At 44.1% G+C, this 16,839-nt stretch overlaps 3 protein-coding genes across 3 annotated transcripts; all 3 read right to left on the bottom strand.

Moving 5' to 3' along the window:
• Positions 1–9,168: 9,168 nt before the first annotated feature.
• On the bottom strand, positions 9,169–10,136 carry LOC116245138 (decarboxylase iboD-like). The gene is made up of 2 exons (XM_031616823.1): positions 9,645–10,136; positions 9,169–9,573 (listed from the first exon to the last, which is right to left on the bottom strand). The coding sequence occupies exons 1-2, from the start codon at positions 10,134–10,136 to the stop codon at positions 9,169–9,171; spliced, it is 897 nt and encodes a 298-aa protein (XP_031472683.1).
• A 477-nt stretch (positions 10,137–10,613) lies between these two features.
• Positions 10,614–11,182, bottom strand: LOC116245137 (uncharacterized). Its single transcript, XM_031616822.1, has 2 exons — positions 11,048–11,182; positions 10,614–11,000 (listed from the first exon to the last, which is right to left on the bottom strand). Exons 1-2 carry the CDS (start codon positions 11,180–11,182, stop codon positions 10,614–10,616), a joined length of 522 nt encoding a protein of 173 aa, XP_031472682.1.
• A 4,558-nt stretch (positions 11,183–15,740) lies between these two features.
• On the bottom strand, positions 15,741–16,482 carry LOC116245136 (decarboxylase iboD-like). Its single transcript, XM_031616821.1, has 2 exons — positions 16,213–16,482; positions 15,741–16,115 (listed from the first exon to the last, which is right to left on the bottom strand). Exons 1-2 carry the CDS (start codon positions 16,480–16,482, stop codon positions 15,741–15,743), a joined length of 645 nt encoding a protein of 214 aa, XP_031472681.1.
• Between the last annotated feature and the right edge of the window lie 357 nt (positions 16,483–16,839).

The following is a 16,839-nucleotide window of genomic DNA, read 5'->3' as shown; positions in this document are numbered from 1 at the left end:
ACCCAACCCCAACCCCCAACCCCAACCCCATTGTTATATCCCTTGGGAGGGCTATGGTAGCACATTACACGCCATTATCATTGTTTTTTTTATAGATTATAATTGCAATTATAGTTAAGAATCAGCTACGGGCATGTTTTCCAACAAAGATACCAAACCTACGCACCAAAGAAACATCACACCCAATTTCCTACGCTTCAAAAGTACCGCTCCTCTCACCAAGAAAAATCAGTCTCCAAGAATACCAAAGAGGAAGAGGATGTACAGTCGCAGCAAAATACCGAAAGGGGTGGCTCAAAGGCCAGCAGGACCAGCTTCGATGTCTATGAAAAAAGAGTCCTCCACCTCAGCAAGCTCAGTAAAGATGAAATCATGTAGAAAATTCTGTTGGGGTGAAGGAGAGCTCCTTATAGGCTGCCATAAAGAAAAGGGAAGGGATTATAGTGACCACAAGGAGAAGCACGCCGCCCAAGAAGCTTGAGGAAGAGATAAATGCAAGAAGTAGACGGACCTCTACCAGCGGGTCAAACAAAAACTTGAAATTGAAGGAGAGCAGCAAGGAAAAGACGTAACGGACCTCAAACTCAAAGAGGAGGAGTAATCCCTCGAGAAAGAGGAGGAAAGGGCAAAAATTCAAAATAAGGAGCTGTTCAACAACCTCCTCCAGCAGCAGTACCCGCCCAACTACATGAACAAACTCAAGTAAAAAAGATGGAGCAGAAGGAGAGATCCAGCAAAGCAATAAAGAAGAAATTTATGAATGTTGACTTCGAGATAAAAGGAGAAGAGGAACTCAAGTACTATCAAGTATACGAGGAGTTGGGAAAGGGCGCCTACGGTATCGTCAAGATGGGCATCAGCAAGCGTACCAACTAGAAAGTAGCCATAAAGATCTACGAAAAGAAACGTTTGGACGAACCGAACAAGCTCAGGAATCTTGAACGGTAGATCAACATCCTTGCGAAGCTCAGCCATCCTGTCATAGCCAAACTCATAGACGTCATCGAGGGCGCCTCAGAGATCTATCTTATCCAGGAGTATGGAGGCGCCAATTCCCTCTACAACTATCTCCTTTCCAAAAAATAGCATCGCCTCCAGGAAGCATAGGCCAAACAGTTCTTAAGGACTATTGCTGAGACATTACGCTACTTGCACGAACGGAATATTGTTCACAGGGATATCAAGCGGAGAATATACTGCTCAACCGCAACAAGGAATTGAAACTGATCGACTTTGGCTTCAGCTTAGAGTCAGTTCCACCCAATACCATCGACACTTTCTGTGGGACTCCTACCTATATGGCCCCCTAAATCGTCTCCAAAAAGGATCATGTCCCCATATACACCGATCTGTGGAGTTTAGGCATCTTCTTTTTCGTAATTTTGCAAGGAAACTATCCCTTTAGAGCCAAAACTGAGGCAGACCTCTTTGAAAAAATAAGAAAGGGAAGTTTCGAGTATATCCATAAGGACATATCCTAGAAATCCAAACAAGTGATAGAAAGATTAATCCGAGTTAATCCGCTCGAGAGCTGCAGACAACATAAATGAATGAATCTTTCTGGGAATGGTTCTTCAACGAGCCAAAACCTGAAGGATGGTAGCCCACAGCTGTGACCAACGTTACTACCAACAACTGACCCCATTAGCATAGCAGTGATATGCAGTATAATAATCATCCTTTCAACATATCTTGGCTTGGCGGGTATCGGGGTGCGACTCTGAGACGAAGGAGCGCTCGTTGGGTGATGCAGTTTCGGAATTGTGATGTTCAGATCTGGGAGAGACAGCTTTCTCGACGTAGTTGTTGGGTGAGGGGCGCCCACTTGCTTCAGACTCTCCCGAGCAGCTTGGTTGTTTTGCTTCATAGAAGCGAGGATTTCGGTATTGCATTTGACAAGCTGCTAAAATTTGAAATTAAGCAGCCCGATTTCGGCTGATCGTTCCTTGATTTGTCCGACATTTTGCTAGAAGGGGTTTTAATCATCATCCTAATCCATTTGTCTAGCGTTTCTAGAAATCCTTAGGCTAGCCTTTGATTAGGTTCTTTGGTTTCTGCTGTTTTGTTGCTCATGTCCTGGAAAGTCTTCCCCAAAGATTTTTATTTGCTACGTGAGTTTCTTGCTTCTTCTTAATCGCCCTTTTTGCTCGACGCTCTGGTGAGTTTCGGGATCGGAGGTTTTGCTTTCGCCTTATCGTAATTTGGAGGTTCTTGATATGGGGTTATGTACACAAGTTGACAACAGGCACATAGTCAATCTTAGTCTTGCTGTTCCAATTTGGCCTCTTGTCGGGGGTGCCTTATCCTTTGGAGGAGATTTTGCTTTCCCGCATGTGGTAGGCTGCAGATACTCAATAATGAATCTCTTACTTGTAGGTTTGGCATAGGTCTTTTCGTTCAAAAGAAGGGATTGCAGATACTTCACCTGGACTTTAAGTTCCTCATTGTTTTTTTAGAGATATTCGATTCGATTTAGAAGAGGTTTGACGATGTCATCGATATAATTTTTCGTCAATCTGTCCATAAGAATATACAAAGAAGGCTGATAATTATGCATGGAAATTCAGTACTAGCAATAGTTACATCCCCTCATATATATAAGTAAACAAAATCACCTCGATTAATAGCCTGCTTATTGTTTCATCTTCGGTGAGATTCAAACTCGTTATAAGAAATGTACAATCAAAAGTTTACACCCTACGGTGGGTTTCCCAATAAGAATAGCCAGCTATACGAAGAGTAGTATGAAGAAGAAGAGTCAGAGCCTCTTGTTGAAGAGGTTGATGACAGCTATGAACCCACTGAGAAGGAAGTTAAGGAATATGCTATCGAAACCTTAGGCATGCGTTTCCCAGAAGATGAAGGCTTGCTTTACTTGGCTCGTGAGGGTCTTAAGGCTCCTTTGCCTGATAACTGGGTGCCCTATCAAGGAAGAGATGGAGAGGTGTATTACAAGCATCGCATTACCCAAGAAAAAACATATGATCATCCCACTGATTTGGAGTATCGCAAGAAGTACGAGCAGCAAAAGGAGAAAATGGCACGCAAGAACCTAAAGTCTATGAACATGAAGGCCAGCAACCAGCTTCCAGGTGGCCCAGGCTCCAACATTTTGAATAATAACGCTTCTAACCTTTTCGCCTCCAAAATGAGCAACTCCAATATGCTTGCTCCAAGCAACGATTCAGCTCCAATCGTCAAACTAGACCCACGGCTTTAGCAAGAATACCAAGAATAGCTTCAAAACTTCGAGGAAAGACTCAAAAAAGAATGGAGAGAGTTTGAAGCAGAAGAAAGACAGCGTTCTGAGAACAAGATTAAGAAGAGTAAGCAGGATTATGAGAATGAAATCAGCAAAATATATTCAGGAAAGCAGAAAGAAGTAAAACTAGAGGATAAGCTAAAAGAGGAAAAAGAGAGAATTAAGGAAAGGATTGAATAGTCCTTGCAAGATGGTCTCAGATAAGAGCTTAAGGACTATGAGAAATAGTTATAACACAAAAATCGTGAGTTTAGCAGTGTCTATGAGGAGGATATGCATCTTAAAATAAATAAGTACCAGCAGGAAAAGGACGATGAGTTTACTCAAAAGTAACGAAAATTGTAGGAATCAATCAACAGGCTTGCAAAGTAGAGAGAAAACAAGAAGAAGGAAGTCTAGGAAACCCTAAAGAGGTTGAAGAATGAATTTTAAAACGGACAAAATAGGGAAATAGAAGCAGCCACGGCTGATGCCCTGTAGCAAGAACTGCATTCCATCAGGTCCTCATGCGCTCAGAAGATCAAGGAAAAGGAGGCATAACTGTAGCGAGAGTATGCTTAAACTAAGCGCATCCTAGGTTTGATCATAACGCCTATCTTTCTGAGCTTGCATCAAAAAAAGGAAGGATAAAGGCTATCTCTCAACAAAAAATTGAGTCCTACAAGAAGAAAGAGATGCAAAGCTTTACCCTCAAGTGCCAAAATGACCTATAGCAAGCCCTTCATGATATAAAAGAAACGCTGACAAGTGAATACTCGTTAAAACAGGCTGAGTAACGCCACCGTCAAGAACAAAAGCTGGCCAAGTAGAAGGAAAGACTCGACCAAGAGTACAAGCAAAAGATCGAATCCAAGATATAGAATATTTACGATGAGATGAAAACGAAGATAAGGTTATATGAAACAGATATGAACAAAAAGTTAAGCTCAGTGCAGGAGAAGTTTATCAGTGATATCCACGGAAAATCCAAAGGCCAAAGTAAGGATATAGCCTTCAGGATTGAAGCCAAATAAAAGGAGCTTTCTATATAAAACAAAACCATGCTAATCAGTTCTCTGCGGCGTCAAATCGAGCTTGAAAGTGTGACTTTGGAGCTGATGATGCTCCAAAGTGATCTCTACAAGTGTAAGGACGATCATTAAATTGATGAAAGACTAATTAAACTCGCCAAATACTACGATCTGGAGTACAGGTCAGACAAGTATCTAAGATTTGAAAACAACTATAAGCAAATGAAGGATAACTGTCGTAAAGACAAAGAATTTCTGGCTTCAGTTATGGGCTCACTCCAAAACTACAAGGGAAGCAACGGTATTGGCAGCCAGGGTCTGCTGAAACAGTACAACCAAGATGTGAGAATAATGCGAGAAAATGAATAGATGCTGAGAAGGATGGAAGTTCTCCTTAAAAGAGCTGAAGTAAATGATAAAAATGCCATTGAGGAGCTCTCTACAGAGAAGTTTTAATACAAAGAAATCGAGCTGAAACGGGAGCTGGCCAGAGCTGGAAGTGTGTCTGCCCAAATCGAAGAATTACCCCATGATCGGCCTCTCAATCGAACCCAATAAACTTTTTCCAAAACAAAAGATATAGAAACAGCGCTGAAAGACCATTCAAAGTTCTTGAGTAACATGAGAAGTTAGCTCAATAGAAAGCTATACCAAATTAGAAGCGGAACTTATTATTGATTCTTTATGAATTTTAACTTAGGAAACATTTTCAAGTACATTCGAAAATCCATAGTCCATTTGAAATTATGTCTGGATTGGAAAGGAGTTGTCCAGAGATCATTAGTGAATATGAAATTGAATATTATTGAACACATTTCTTTGGAGGTGTAACCCTATACTGAAGCATATGCAATGATGATATATAAAATAGGAATTGAATGCTGGTGGGCAATCATTTGGGGATATCCTTTTTGTAGATTTCAGCCACATTCTTGAAGTAGTTGTTGGAGAGTCCGATATTGATCACCCTTTCTTCGAGTTTGCCCCGCTAATTGACAGACTCTGTCAATCCTTGAACATCCTGCTTGAGCTCAGCCTCTCGGACTTGCATCTTTCGGTAGTTGTCCTGCAAAATTTCATTCTGCTTCTGCAGATCAGCGATTTGCCTTTCAAGCTACTGCTTCATATGCGCATACTCGCTCTCCACTAAGGATTTTTCGCGATTGACCACCTCAAAGAACTTCTCCTTCTCGCTGTTCATTAATGTCCTCGTCTCCAGAATAGTCTTTTCCACGTTTTACACCTCAACTTGGTTCTTAGATCCCAAAGACTTTATCTTCTGCTCTAACTCCTGGACTACTCCTTGCAATCTTGCGATTTACATATTCTTCTCATTGATGGATTTGTTTAAGGAGTTCTACTTTTATTGACGTTCTTTTTTGATCTGGCTAATTGTCTTGGAGAGGTCATCGATTCTTCCATTAAGCTCCACTCTTTCTGCCTGCCAGTCCGCAGTTTCTTTTTCTTGCCTAGCCAACCATTCAGTATGCTCTTGGCTGCGTTTATCGATTTCTTCTTCTAGTTTTTCAATATCTCGCTTGTGGAGTCCTTGCATTTGCTGTATCTTTAGGTTTAAGGCTTCGATTTCTTTATTTTTGGCTGCCAGCTGTCCTTCTAAGACACGTTTATCAGCCATTACCTGCTTCATATCCAAGTTTCGCGTTTGAAGTAGCTGGTTGTGTGAGATATGGGTGAGAGAGGCTTTAGATGTATGACCTTCGATTTCTTTCTACCTCTGGGCAATCACATTTTTGAGCTCTTTTTGGACTTTTTCGTGAGACAATCCCAACTCTGCAAGTTTTAGCTCGTAATCCCTCCGCAGATCTAGCTTATCCTGCACTTAGCTTGCCAATTTTGTCCTCGTTTCGTTGAGAAGAGCTTTGAGAGTATCGATCTAGAGGGTGTGATTGGCATAGCTGTTCTCTAACTTGCTCTTCAGGCTGGAAAGATCAGCTTCGTAGAGTTGTGAAATCTTTATCTTTGTTAGCTCGATTTCCCGCTCATAATGACTCACTATTTCTGATATTTTGCTTTTGAGTTCATAGTTGTTTTGCTTGATCTCGTGCAGCCTTTTTTCTTCGTTACGTTTGAGGTCCTTATTTGTTTGCAATATCCTTTGGGTCTCTTCTTCCTTGGCTGCTATAACATCTTGCAGGATGGCAATTTCATTTGCATAGTGGGCGCTCAGATTATCTTCACGCAGTTGATTGGCCTATCTTTCTTTGGCAAACTTATCATCATAGAATGAGGTCAACTAGTCGATGCGGGATCGATTTTTATTGTCGTTTTCTTTCAGCTCAGCTCTCAGTGTTTCATTTTCGTTGATTAATCTCACCATATCTGTCTCTCCTTCCTTGCCTGTGCGCTTTAGACGGCCTTGGCTTTCTTCAATCTCATGCTTTTTCTCTTCAATCTCATACTGTAGTCTTTTGACCTTAGCTTCATGCAAGTTCTTCAATTAATCTTCTTTTTTCTTGTGTTGCTGGCTAAGCTATTCCTTGCATTTTAATACTCTGCAGCCACTAGGTCCAGCTCATGTGATTTCTGTTCATCAAGTTTTTTAAGTTCATTTCTACTGTAATTAGCCTGAATAGATATTTGTATACCTCTGCCTTCATCTCTTCGCCCTTGAGCCTTAGTTGTCTATTCAAATTCTCAATTTCAAAGTTTTTTTCCTATATCGTGTCCTTCAATTTGCGAATATTGAGTTCCTGTATCTCAGAGTTGCCATTTTGCGATCTTCTGAGATTTTGGATCTGAGCTACGGACTAACTTTCATATTGATTCTTCAGTCTGTGCATTTCTAGCTTGTTCCTGCCCTATATCTCCACTGCTTCGTTCTGCAGACGGGTGATCTGAATAAAAAACGAACAACCTCGGAGAGTAATTTTTATATTTGGATCTGATGCTCTTGGTCCTTGAGGTTTAGGTGGTCGAATACCTTTTTCTTCTAGGCTTCGGCTATAGAGGAATGTGTGTATTATGAATCGAACTTGCGTTTCCACACATCAATGTCTGCATTCTTTTGCTGGACCAATCTGATAAGGTTTTAGTTTTCCTCCACGAAGTGAGTGTTTTGGGCCAAAAGTAACTCAATTTTATCTTCTAAATCATTTGATTTTTCGATCTTGTGGGCCTGGAGGGTCAGCTATTCAGTCAACGCAATAACCTATGTTTCCAATTATCTTGTCTTGGCCCTCCAGTATTAAATCTCACCAGAGTACGAGGAGTCACGAACTAAGTTAGAGCTTCTGGGGTTGGATTCATATGGAGAGTAATCATCACCTCTTCTAAAGTTACCGATGGGGCTTCCTCTCATTTTGAAATAAAATCGTTAAAATATAGTAGAAATGAGAGCATAGTTAGAGCTGCTTACACAAATGCTCCATCATTAAATGCTTGATCATGATCGTGTAATTAATACAGGCCAGAAAGATAAAGTCTTTCTCGGTTATTCCAATCAACTCAAGGCTCATTCTATTATAATTTATGAATAGTAATAGCGAAGATCCTGTTCAGCCTGTACGCATAGATCTTGCTCGTCTTGCAGAAGAACAACAGTGGACCGATATAAAGAAGGTTCGATCGCAACTCACTCTTTACTCACTCAAAAAATCAATGGCAAGAGTGATCAACCAGAAAGAACATGAAAAGATAGATAGCGTACAAGCAGAATAAGACTTTAACATAGCTCTTGCCAAAGAAATTCACTTTGAAAAGGTTGCAACGGAATACGGAGATACCAGCTCAGTGACAAGGGGAGTTTTTGCTCCGAATGGACAGCTTTACATCACTGTTGGCTCCAGCGGAGAGGGTAAGGTTTGGAACACTGAAAATCCAAACAATGTTAATTTTTGCTCGTAAGTAACGTCACTGAAAGCTCCCTCTAAGATTTGCGGAGTTGATTTTAATCCAAGAGTAGGAATGATTCCGGCTTCTGCTCCCAATATCATCACAGGTTCTACAAATGGAGAGCTTCTCGTATGGACTTTGCTTAAGGACTTGAAGGAACAGAAATCTGTCATGAAAGAGGGGCATAAAGATAGGATCAACAACATCACTTATATGGAAACTGGCGCTCATTTTCTAAGTCATCCTACGATAGATCTTGGATCCTTTGGGATGGCAAAAGACTCAACAAAATATTTACCCAGCGTGGTCATTAAAAGGAAATACACACTTCATGCCTGCATCCTGATCAATCGCTTTACTTCACTGGAGACCTTGGTGGATATGGAATGGTTTGGGACTTGAGAACAGGAAAAGGAATATACTAGGTGAAGCAAAGCGACTCTATTCTCTGCAGCCGCTTCCATCCCAACGGCTTCGAATTAGCAGTGGCTGGCAAATCGAACTTAATTTCCATTTTCGACCTTCGAAGAAAAAAAGAGCTCAAGCGCATTCCTGCCCATATCAAACTCATTTCTGACATTAAATATGACGAAAAGGGCAATTTTTTGGCAAGTGTAAGCCATGACAACTCAATAAAGCTATGGCATGGCCAAAATTATAGCGGTTGCCTATCGACGACATCATATAACAGCACAAACTTACCTCAGTGGACATTAGTGGAGGTCGGCTGGCAGTGACATGCATAGATCGAAAGTGGTCCATGTTCGTTAATAATCATAAATGGAAAAAAATGTAGGAAGAAGAAATAAAATTATAAGAATGATTATATAATATATTAAAAAAAACTTTTATAAAAGTGATAATTAAGAATGCTTGGTATAATTAGTCAGTATGAGACTAATAAAAGCTTTAATATGAAGATATTTATGAATGTCTTGGATGGATTCAATCGATCATTCGATGACTTCTGCCAAGAAGGAAGCGAGTTTTTGCTTTAGGGCGTCTTTGCGCCTTCGGCGTGAGTGTAGAGGGCGCTGTTGAACCTCAGTTTGGCCTTCCTTTCGAAGACGATTGCGTGGGAGGAGCCTCCGAACTCAAAGTGGCCGATCTCGTCCCCTGCTTCACCGAATCCCCCACGCGCACGGTGGTCACGCAGCTCGACACCTCCGCCATCCCGATGTAGATGATCGCCACCCTCCCCACCCGCGCATTCGCCGCCCGAATCACGACCACCTTGCGGGTGGCGACCGCGCTAAGGAAGGACTGGCTCATGTCGGGAGAGGCCTCGTCGTAGGGGAGGGCCTCGGACTGGTCGAGGTAGTAGGTGCCGGCGATGTCGTAGACGTCCTCGACCACCCCGTCGACGGGCGAGTGCCAGCGGTGGTAGAAGAGGGCGCTCAGGAAGGCCTGGTAGACGGTCCCGCCTTCGAAGAGGGAGGCAGGTCCTCCCTGTCCGCCCCGAACATGTCCGCCAGCGAGTAGACTTGGTCCTTGAGCCAGAAGCGGTCGGTCTTCCGCACGTTGGTCTGCGGCTGCAGGGGACTCAGCAGGGGCGTGGACTCGCAGGAGCTGACGATGGTGTTCTCCCTCGGCACGCCCTCGGGCGACCCCGCTCCGACCGCCCTCGCCCCCGGCCTGAACTTCCTGAGGAACCACTCGTTCCAGCACCTGAAGCCGTAGTGGGGCTCCTCGGGCGAGCACTCGTACTCGGCCATGTCGACCTGCGCCAGGGCCTCGGGACAGAGCCAGCCGCTGGGCGAGTCGGCGTTCATGAAGGCGAGGGAGGCGGGGGACTGGAGCATGCGGTTGTAGTCGTCGAGGACGGGCTTGAGGGCGGCGTTGACTTCGCGGTCGGCGAAGAAGGCCCTGCCGTTCTGCGTCTGCATGAACTCCACGAAGATGGCGTTGATGGGGAAGCCGACCAGCGGGTGCAGCGAGAAGCAGGGCGGGCTCTGGCAGGCCGAGTTTATCAGCCGCAGCACGTCGTCCCCGCTCTTACCCCCCAGCGTCATTTCGCATTTCGAAATACCCACCTCCCAATTCATTCTAAGGCAGGACGAGTAAATTTTTTTGAAATTTTTACAGACTCCAATAGGAGCTCTTGCTGTTGGCTGCTTAATGGTCGAATAACTTTGAGTTCATTAAGGTGATGTTGATAAAGTATTTGCTCTATTATTCGTTACTTTAAGGTTGTCATTTCTTAAGATGTTGAGGCGTTCTGCTCAGCTTGTTTTGGAAGTTATTAAGTGTGTTTTTCTTTTTATCGATAATTTTAGGTATTTGTTTCCATATAATTATTATTCTGTGATTAATTAGTTGAGCAAGATAAAAAAGAAGGCTAACAACTTAAATCTAGGTATGATCTTAAGTAAAGTCCCACTATTGGACTTTTCTTGAATAAAATAACTTTTTTAGCATAAGTTACTATAATAAAAACTTTTCTAATAAAAGGGCATTCTGCATGTTGTAAAGAATTATAGTCAGTATTTTCATTTTTGGGATTTGAGTTCTTCGATGAGTCTGTGTCTTTGGTTGCCGCTGCCGAGGATCATCGAGTGGAGTTCTCCCCTTTCTGCCAAGTTCCTTGCGGATCCGCTTTCGACGATTTGGCCCTTCGAAAGGACGAAAATGCGGTCGAAGTCGAGGACGGTCTGCAGGCGGTGGGCCACCGCGACCACCGTCGCCCCCGCGAACTCGTTTCGGATGAGTTTTTGGATGATGGCATCGGTGCGGTGATCGATGTTCGACGTCGCTTCGTCCAAAATGAGGAACCGCCGTTTCTCGAGCAGCGCCCTCGCCAGGCAGACCAGCTGCTTCTGCCCCGCGCTCAGCGCCGCCTCTCCCGCGTCCATCGAACTGCTGAGCCCCTGCGGCAGCTGCATACCCCCAAAGTTACCTGGGCCACGAAGTCGTGCATGCACACCTTCTGGAGGGCGGCGAGGATGTCCCCGTCGGAGAACCGGCCGAAGGGGTCGATGTTGCGGCGGAGGGAGTCCGAGAAGACGAAGGGCACCTGGGAGATGCACGCGAACTTGCTCCGGAGTTCTGTGATCCCCATCGCGAGGGCGTCCTCCCCTCGACCGCGTAGGAGGACCCCGCTCCAGGTCGACCAGTCGGTAGAGCGCCTGCAGGATGGAGGACTTGCCCGAGCCAGTGCGGCCGATGAGGGCGACCTTCTCGCCGGGTCTGATGGACATCGAAATGCTGTTGAGGGCCAGAGTCCCCTTCCTCCCGTACTTCAGGGAAACGTTCCTGAGGGTTATGCTTCGTCAGTTTTTCAAGCTTTTTTAGATTAGTGCAAGATGTTTGATGTCTAAAGTTTAGTTGTCTTTGGTTCTTTCTATTACGAGTTTTTTCTTCCAATTTCATTTGGAAAGTATCATGCGATCAGCACTGACAAGAGTGAATTATCTTGTGCAAGGATACATCAGGAGCGCATTCGTTATTTATACCAAAAGACTGCCGAAAACGTGAATTTTAAAATCGGCACTTCATTTATAGCTATCAGAAAAGTAGCTAGCAATTATATGGTGTTGTCATGTAAAAGAATAGCAACGTAAACCCTAATATTCTTCTAAAGTTTTCCCCAGCAAGATTGAATTGTCAATATTTGCTTAGCTTTTACTTCATATGGTCCTCAGCATGCATATTATGGATTGGGTAGGCCGTTCATAGTTTCAGTAAAAGAGCAATCACTGGTCCTTTTTATGTAAATCCATGTCCTTTGCGACAGAAACGACTTTGGTTCCATACCGATACCATAAGAAAAGGACCAGGAGCATAGCGAAAGCAATTGGAAGAATTATGGGTTTGAAAGGATGATAAGAATGATTTGAATGGATGAGATAAAGCTGACGATGAAGAGCTGGCTTAGTCTTGCATGATTCCAACATCCAACAGGCCCAGATCTGTGGAAAACTTGTCCATAATGCCCTTGGTGCCAAGTCTATCGAGCTATAAGATATTCGCTCTTAGAATACTATCTAAGCTTTCCGTATGTAGGTCCTATTTGCGAACTGTAATGAAGATTCATGAGAAAGGTTCTGAGCATTGAAAGATGAAGATGAAGACCGACATAATAGCAAGGGCAAGCCAGAAGGACTTTTTATTATCGAATGTACTGTTGGTTCCTTATTGAATTGAGTCAAATTCGTTCAGATAAAGGATGAGAACTCCATACAAGCTTTATGAGATCGCATAGCAAAGAAGGGTAAGAGGGAAGACAGCCAATTCCATTTATTGTTGAATATATAGCACAAAAAGCACATACGAACCCCTTTTCTTCTTTCACTTCTTCAAAGCAGGGTTGTTTTAAATAGTGCCTTATGACTATTACTTTTTTCTTAATCCTTTCTTAACCTAAATCTTTAAATCGTCTAATCTTATATTATTAAAGTGCTGCATTTTCAGTTTCTGACTCTTCGTCTGAGTTTTGATATTCCTGTTTGACTTCGAGGAACTGTTCGTGAGTCAAAAGACGGAGGGTTCTGTCCTTGACTTCGATGCACTTGCCCAGCTTAACCAAACAGTGGATCTGGTGGCTGACCAGCACGATGGTCTTGCCCTCCTCGCGGTTGAGGCGGAGCAGGCGGTCCATGATGCTGTCGGTGACCCGGAGGTCCAGCGAGGAGAGCGGGTCGTCCAGCAGCAGCACCGGCCGGTCCGCGTAGATGACCCTCGCCAGGCACACCCGCGTCCGCTGTCCGCCCGACAGGTTCACCGCGCCCTCCTCCACCGCGGTCGCGTCCCCCAGCGGCATCGTCCTCAGGTCGCTCTCGAGGCAGGCGCACTCCACCGCCTTCCGGTACAGCTCCTCCCGCATCTCCTTCCCGAACAGGATGTTCTCCCGGATCGTCCCCGAGAACAGGGCGGGCTCCGACTCCTGGAAGGCCGTTCGGAGGCGAGGCGGAGGCGGCCCCTCACGTGCGGCACCTGTCCCGCCAGAAGGTTCAAAAGGGTCGACTTCCCCGAACCCACGTTTCCGAAGACGCCGATGAACTCTCCTTCGCGGATGCTTACGTTTATCCCTTTGAGGATGGGAGCGCCCTCGACGTCCCTGTCGTAGGAGCACCAGACGTCGCGGAGGATATTGCACTCTCTCCCTCGTTGGTCTTTATCCTTATCTCGGAGAAGGGTGTATCTGGGTTATCCTCTTGGCTGTTTTCGATGGTTTGGGCATTCGTCTGTTTGGCGAAGAGGGCGGCAACTCTTTCCATGAGGGTGTTGATTTGGTAAAGCAACTGATACCGTATGAGGAATAAATGATGAGCAATTTAATGAGGAGAATGTTCAAGACCGTTTTGATGATAGTGCTGGTGCTTAATGAGTCATTAAGATGGGCTGCAATGCCGATGATCAATAGCATGCTTGCAGTTGAAATGCCTTCACTTAAAGCAATTTACAGTGACCTTCCAGCTCCATACTTGATGAAACCGCCCATCTATTTTTCTCTAACCTTCTTTATCTTATCGGCGAAGAAAGATTCCCATGCCTGCATTTTGATGTATCTCAAGGCTGAAATCACTTATCCCAGTATATTGATCCTTTAGTCCTTGAATTTGGAGACTTATCCGTAGAAATTACTGTTGTAGTTTGCGTAGTGGTAATGTATGTACTCGCAGAAGATCGAAAGACACACTCCAGCGATTGCTATCCAGCCTATTCTCCACACTAGTAAGCCAGTTAATCCAATAATCGTCAAAGTGAGGAAAGGCAAATGAAGATATAGATGGTCTCATTCTAAAGAATGTCATGGAACTCTGTGATTGAGTTGATGAACTCTCCGCTTTCGTTTCCATTAATGTTTGAGTGGTTTAGAGTGAGGATTTTGAGGTACATTGCGTAGGTGATAGAGCTTTTTATCTTCAGCGAACTCATTTCAACCTTACTCCAGGCGCTTTGGTCCAGCAGTACCATCAAGATCCAAATGATTCCTGTCACTCCTGCGAAAATGAAGCAGTTTTGCTTGTTGCCCTCCTAGAAATTATCGAAAATAAGCCCAATACAAAACGATAGGCCACTCTGAGTAGGGATTAAGTTTGCTTTAGTATATAACATGTTGATATCTACTTTTTGAATTTCGATAAAATAGTTGTCCAAATGTAAGAGGATGTTATTCTACCTTCGGAGTTATCAATGATTTTGTTGTAAAGTTCGGTTCCTTCGACTTATGATTTTTCAAAATCATTATTTTTTTAATTTCTGAAAGTGGAATCGATTTGTTGGCTTAAATTAACGATCTACAATAAACCAGCTGTTTAAAGTCCTTTTTAAAGACCAAGCGTTCTAATATACTTTAGCTTTCTTCAGGACTAATCATGGAGAAGTTAATTCTAAAATTATATATCAACAGTGAAAAAAAAAAATAAAAGTCATTAGATTATGTGTTTAAGCAACTAAACGCATAAAAGAGAGTAAAGATTTGGACTTATGATAACTTCTAAACCACGAAAAATGGGTTATTTATTCAAAAGCGGCTACAAGCATTTCCATTTGCATTTGATCTTAGACGTATGGTAGCGTAACAAACAGTTCAAAAAACTTTTGAATTAATTATTAATTATTATTTGAGAAAGTTGGTCTTTAAACAATCTTAACCATGAAACGATGCTCCTCACTTCACGATTGCATTATCTTTATTCCTTTTTCATCATCCCCATTTAAAATGCAAATAACGAATATGCTATAAAGTAAGATGACCAAAGCAAGTAATATAATATTAAAATATTTTCTTTTCATTCCGTCATGATAGCTTAGTTGCAGTTCGTACAAGCCGTCCTTCTCGTCCATTTATATTATTAATAATAATTTTTTCTCAACGATGCTTAACGATCAATCTCAATAATCATTTCTATTCTAAGTTTCTTGACGCCTTAAGAGAGGCTTCTTTATTATCGGGTGGACCGTTTAATCAAATTTTCGGCATTCCTTTTTATCTTTCTTGATTTTTTCAGGAAATTTTAGTTTGATTTCAGAAGTTCCTTTGCTAAATCCTCCTCAAGTTCTATTTCCTCCCTAAAATAACATTTTTTTTGCTTCAATTTATCTAATTGACGATCCAAAAATAGTCTTTTTAATTAATTACTTTGGTGTCGGTATTAGTCTGAGCTTTTGTGGCTTCAATAAGAATGGAGTATTATTCTTTAGGGTGATCTTTAAGCAAGAGGAGCCAATTCATTTTAGTTTTCATCGTTAATTATTGAAAAAGGATGCAGCTTCTAAGGAATCGTTACGGAAATCAATATTCAGAATAACGTAATAATCTACAAAAAGATAAATATATATGATGGAATAGAGCGATCATTCGATGACTTCTGCCAAGAAGAAAGCGAGTTTTTGCTTTACGGACGTCTTTGCGCCTTCGGCGTGAGTGTAGAGGGCGCTGTTGAACCTCAGTTTGGCCTTCTTTTCGAAGACGATTGCGTGGGAGGAGCCTCCGAACTCAAAGTGGCCGATCTCGTCGCCCTGCTTCACCGCGTCCCCCACGCGCACGGTGGTCACGCAGCTCGACACCTCCGCCATCCCGATGTAGATGATCGCCACCCTCCCCACGCGCGCATTCGCCGCCCGAATCACGACCACCTTGCGGGTGGCGACCGCGCTGAGGAAGGACTGGCTCATGTCGGGGAGGCCTCGTCGTAGGGGAGGGCCTCGGACTGGTCGAGGTAGTAGGTGCCGGCGATGTCGTAGACGTCCTCGACCACCCCGTCGACGGGCGAGTGCCAGCGGTGGTAGAAGAGGGCGCTCAGGAAGGCCTGGTAGACGGTCCCGCCTTCGAAGAGGGAGGCCAGGTCCTCCCTGTCCGCCCCGAACATGTCCGCCAGCGAGTAGACTTGGTCCTTGAGCCAGAAGCGGTCGGTCTTCCGCACGTTGGTCTGCGGCTGCAGGGGACTCAGCAGGGGCGTGGACTCGCAGGAGCTGACGATGGTGTTCTCCCTCGGTACGCCCTCGGGGACCCCGCTCCGACCGCCCTCGCCCCCGGCCTGAACTTCCTGAGGAACCACTCGTTCCAGCACCTGAAGCCGTAGTGCGGCTCCTCGGGCGAGCACTCGTACTCGGCCATGTCGACCTGCGCGAGGGCCTCGGGACAGAGCCAGCCGCTGGGCGAGTCGGCGTCATGAAGGCGAGGGAGGCGGGGGACTGGAGCATGCGGTTGTAGTCGTCGAGGACGGGCTTGAGGGCGGCGTTGACTTCGCGGTCGGCGAAGAAGGCCCTGCCGTTCTGCGTCTGCATGAACTCCACGAAGATGGCGTTGATGGGGAAGCCGACCAGCGGGTGCAGCGAGAAGCAGGGCGGGCTCTGGCAGGCCGAGTTTATCAGCCGCAGCACGTCGTCCCCGCTCTTCCCCCCTAGCGTCATTTCGCATTTAGAAATACCCACCTCCCAATTCATTCTAAGGATAGGGTTCGAGTAAATGACTTTTTTGAAATTTTTTACTGACTCCAATAAGGCGGGAGCCTTTACTTGCTGTTGGCTGCTTAAATGGTCGAAATAACTTTGGAGTTCATTTAAGGTGATGTTCGATAAGGTATTTGTTCTATTATTCGTTATCGTCTAAAGGTTGTCATTTCTTTAAGATAGTTGGGAGGCGTTACTGCTCAGCTTGCTTTTAATGGTATATTTAAGTGTAATGTCATTCTCTTTTTATCGATAAATCTTTTGGTAATTTGTTTCCATATAATTATTATTCTGTGATTAATTAGTAAAGCAAGATAA

The sequence above is a fragment of the Nymphaea colorata genome, unplaced genomic scaffold (assembly GCF_008831285.2).
Source record: "Nymphaea colorata isolate Beijing-Zhang1983 unplaced genomic scaffold, ASM883128v2 scaffold0530, whole genome shotgun sequence".
In the NCBI taxonomy this organism is placed as follows: domain Eukaryota; kingdom Viridiplantae; phylum Streptophyta; class Magnoliopsida; order Nymphaeales; family Nymphaeaceae; genus Nymphaea; species Nymphaea colorata.
The sequence above is the reverse complement of the archived record's forward strand: the minus strand, read 5'-3'. Positions and strand labels throughout refer to the sequence as shown.